The sequence below is a fragment of the Seriola lalandi genome, unplaced genomic scaffold (assembly GCF_002814215.2).
Source record: "Seriola lalandi dorsalis isolate HSWRI2012SDOR001 ecotype SW California unplaced genomic scaffold, Sedor1 jcf7180002054480, whole genome shotgun sequence".
NCBI lineage: Eukaryota > Metazoa > Chordata > Actinopteri > Carangiformes > Carangidae > Seriola > Seriola lalandi.
Window position 1 is genome coordinate 220907 of NW_019525033.1, and position 3597 is coordinate 224503.

Sequence of the window (3597 nt, forward strand, 5' to 3'; positions counted from 1 at the left end):
CTCTCTCTCTCTCTCTCACACACACACTCTCACACACTGCGTTGTGACAGTGTTTGTGACGGACGGACGGACGGACACAGAGCTGCGTACCAGTGCAGCAGAGGGGACGTTGCCTTTGGGGCTGGTGACTGTGCTGTTTCTGGTGCTGTTTGTCTGGGGCTGTGCAGGAAAACACAAAGTGCTGTGTTAGTGCAGAGCAGCCGTGTGCGGTGCCGTCTCCTGGCTGTAAAGTGGGAGTTAATGTGTAAAAAGAAGATCAAATAAAACAGTGTAATACAGGTAAAGGTAGCAGAGGGAAGCAGAGAGGAGAAGAGTGCAGAGAGAGAAGCGAGTGCAGGTTTGAGACTCAGGGTTTCTGAGCACAGCACTAATTAGACAGAAAGGTTTTAAACCATTCATCCCGTCACTTCGTTTCTATCTGCAGGAAAAAAACCCAAAAGCTCAGACACTCTGGTCCGAGCTTTTTCACTTTCATTGGGTTTCAGTGGCTGCGGTCGCCGTTCGGCAGATGGCAAATTCAACCGAGCGGCAGCTGTGCACCTTCCCAACATCTGTCGGATATAAAGACACGAGCGTAACGTCCATTCTGTCGAACTGCTTGTTCTCATCCAGCAGAGATTTGAATCTTTTAATGTTTCTCTGCCGAGTAAAACAACATATTCGTTTTCTCTGCGGCGGATGATGAGGTCAAAAAGATGAGAGACACAGCACTTATGGAGAGTAGTGTGAGGCCACACACACACACACACACACACACACACACACACACAGACACAGACACACACACACACACACACACGCAGCGGCTTCATGCTCAAAACCAATTAACTGTATTTTCTGCTGGTTAATTTCCTCCGCGAGGTCGTCTGTGATCGATCACTGTGTCGGACTGAGGAGAATAAAAAAAGGCAGAAAATAAGTGAAATGTAAGAAGAGAGAGAAGTGAGTTCAGAGACGACGGAAACGTAAAGTGTCGTGTAACCGCCTGATTTTAGGAGGGAAACATCACGTGATCATAGAAAACGTCCCTAAAGTGAATCACTAAAACTGACGCTCCTGAACATTCACACTCGACACCGAGCGAATATTTAAAGCGCTAAGAGGAAAGTTGAATATTAAAGCTCTTCAAAAATGAATATATATCCATAACGAGCTTAATTACTTTTGAATTAGGCCCCATTCTGAGTTTACAGTCCTGGTTAGGCCTGAAAATAATTATAATAATTTTATCAATTAAACGAAACAACTTTCCCTCCTTCCCTCTTTCATGACAACAGAAATGATGATTTACAAAATGATAATCAATAAGTTACAGATATATATCACCGTGTTTATAAACGTACTAATACACCTGTAAATAAAAAGAGAAATAATGAAAAGTCTCGTCTCCAAGGAGATGAGCAGATATTGATTCCAAAAATGAGAAATTAATCCCATATTTTATGAAAGCCTTTGATCACGTATGTGAGCCTATCAATCGCCATGGGAACAAAGCTCATTGATCCACAGACACTTTTCCGACGTATCGCAATAAGACGTTTGGCTTGAAACAGGCAGATTCACAGTCATGAGTTCTCAGGGTCCAAGCTTCTGGAAAAAGACCAAGAACACAAACCTCCGGGACGACTGGGATCTTCTTGCTGATTATATTGAAAATTGTTTTACATAATTAATTAAGAGCTTTTCTTGATTAACTGATCGTTTAGTCACGAAAATGAAAAACAAACATCACAAGTTTCCCAGAGCAGAACTTGAGCCAGTCCATTTAGTAAAAGTTGAGATATTATTCTTTAGATTTGACCTGCTGGTGGCGCTAGAGGAGGGACTGTGTTTTAGGCAGCAGCAGGATTAAAGGTATCAGACTCCCGCCGGCTCTCAGTCGTACACTGTGGTCTTCCTCCTGTCCCGGATGAATAATGAATGAGCTTCCTGCAGCTCAGTCATCACCTGGTGGTCTGCCGAGTTCAGGAGCAGGTCCGGTTCACACATGACTCTCCTCACCTCGGGCGGCGAGTCAGAGAGTAAGGACACCACAGAAGAAGAAGAAGACGGCTGCATAGATGATGGATTTTTAACTCTGACTTTCCATGTGAATCCGTGTTTATCCCTCGGGCCGGGCGGCCGGCAGGATTCACAAATACCTTCAAAGGAGAGAGACGCTGCTTTAAAATCGCCGGCTGATTTGTTTGCCCTTTGATTTTCAGTGACACTAACGGGCAACACTAATCCCTGCGTAACGCCACCGATGAGGTCACGGACTTCAGCTTCCTGCTTCACTCGGGAACGACTCTGAACTAGTTTCTGCAGGAAGATTCAATCAAGTCTCATTAGATTTTACGGCACCGAGACGTCGGCTTATCGTGTCGCAGGCGGTTTTGTACTTTAATGTCTCGTTAATGGGTCGTTGATTGGAAGTTTAGGAATCCAGGTGACTAACTTTAACTGATGATGGTTCTGGGTTGAGAGAACAGCTGTTATCAAACACAAAGCAGGTTTCCCAGAGGAGGAGTATCTTCGTTGAGAGTGAAAAGTCTGGTGGATGGATCAGACTCAGGATTAATCGTAGTAACTTCTGACTTCTTATGTGGCGCCGTCATCAGGTACAAAATGTAATTAGTTCAGTAATTAGATTTTACCTGTAAAACTGGTTCATTGAGTCAGGTGTGCAGAGAGATGCAGGTGAGGTGAACTGGAAGCTCTAAACTGACCTCAGATCTGAGAGTGAGTGTGAATTTACTTAAGCCCTGTTCACCGGTGCATCACAGAGTGCATGCTGGGATACGCTCCAGTATCTTAAAGCCCTGGAACTGCTTCAAACAACCGATGGTTGCATTCAAGCGAAAACAAAGACAAACTCCATAAGTGGATGTAGGGAGACTGTTCATACACCCTCAGTGAGGCGCCGCAGGAGAGAGGAGGAAACCGTCTGTCGGGATTCTTGCTTTGAAAAGAGACGAAGAGAGGAAGGAAGAGAGGAAGGAAGAGAGGAAGGAAGAGAGGAAGGAAGAGAGGAAGGAAGAGAGAGTGAAACTGCTGTTTTTGATCAAACCATCCTGAGAGAAGAGGCAGCTCGGAGGATGAGGAAGAGCTCAAAGAGAACGACAACGGGAGGAAGAAACCTGAACTCAAAACAGGAAGTCATCCACCAGAGGTGAGAGAGAGGAGGATGAGGAGGATGAAGAAGATGAAGAGGTTGTGGTGATTTAGCCGACTCCACAGAGGACAGTGAGTGAGAGACAAAAGGAATCTGAGACACTTTTTGTAAATAGGCCCTTTAAAGGTGATTTCTGTGCATTTACATACATAAACTCTTCAGTTGTTCTGGTCATTTTTTAATTAAAATGAATTAAAAATGATGATGATGATGATGTGATTTTTGTTCCTTTTTACGTGTGGAGAATATGATTGTTTGGCCGGGGGGGCGTCACTGATGCAATAAATACTAAGTGGAAGAAATACGGTTCCTAAAGAGGTAAAGCACAATAAAGATGTGTGTGAAAAGTTCCCTGAAAGCAGCAAAAAGATCAGAGCAGCTGAAAAACTGACGTAACCTGAGTCCGTACAAACCAACCAAACCACTGAGAGAAGAAGAAGAAG

General features: G+C 44.3%; 1 protein-coding gene across 2 annotated transcripts in view; it reads right to left on the reverse strand.

Moving 5' to 3' along the window:
- Positions 1-3597, reverse strand: part of camk2b2 (calcium/calmodulin-dependent protein kinase (CaM kinase) II beta 2) — a 45741-nt gene that overhangs the window by 9091 nt on the left and 33053 nt on the right. Inside the window, exon 15 of one of the 2 annotated variants that reach the window (XM_023412454.2) lies at positions 91-159. The exons of the other annotated variant lie outside the window; for it this stretch is intronic. Coding sequence (XP_023268222.1) covers positions 91-159 — 69 coding nt within the window. The remainder of the gene's footprint in view (positions 1-90; positions 160-3597) is intronic. 2 annotated transcript variants of the gene reach the window in all.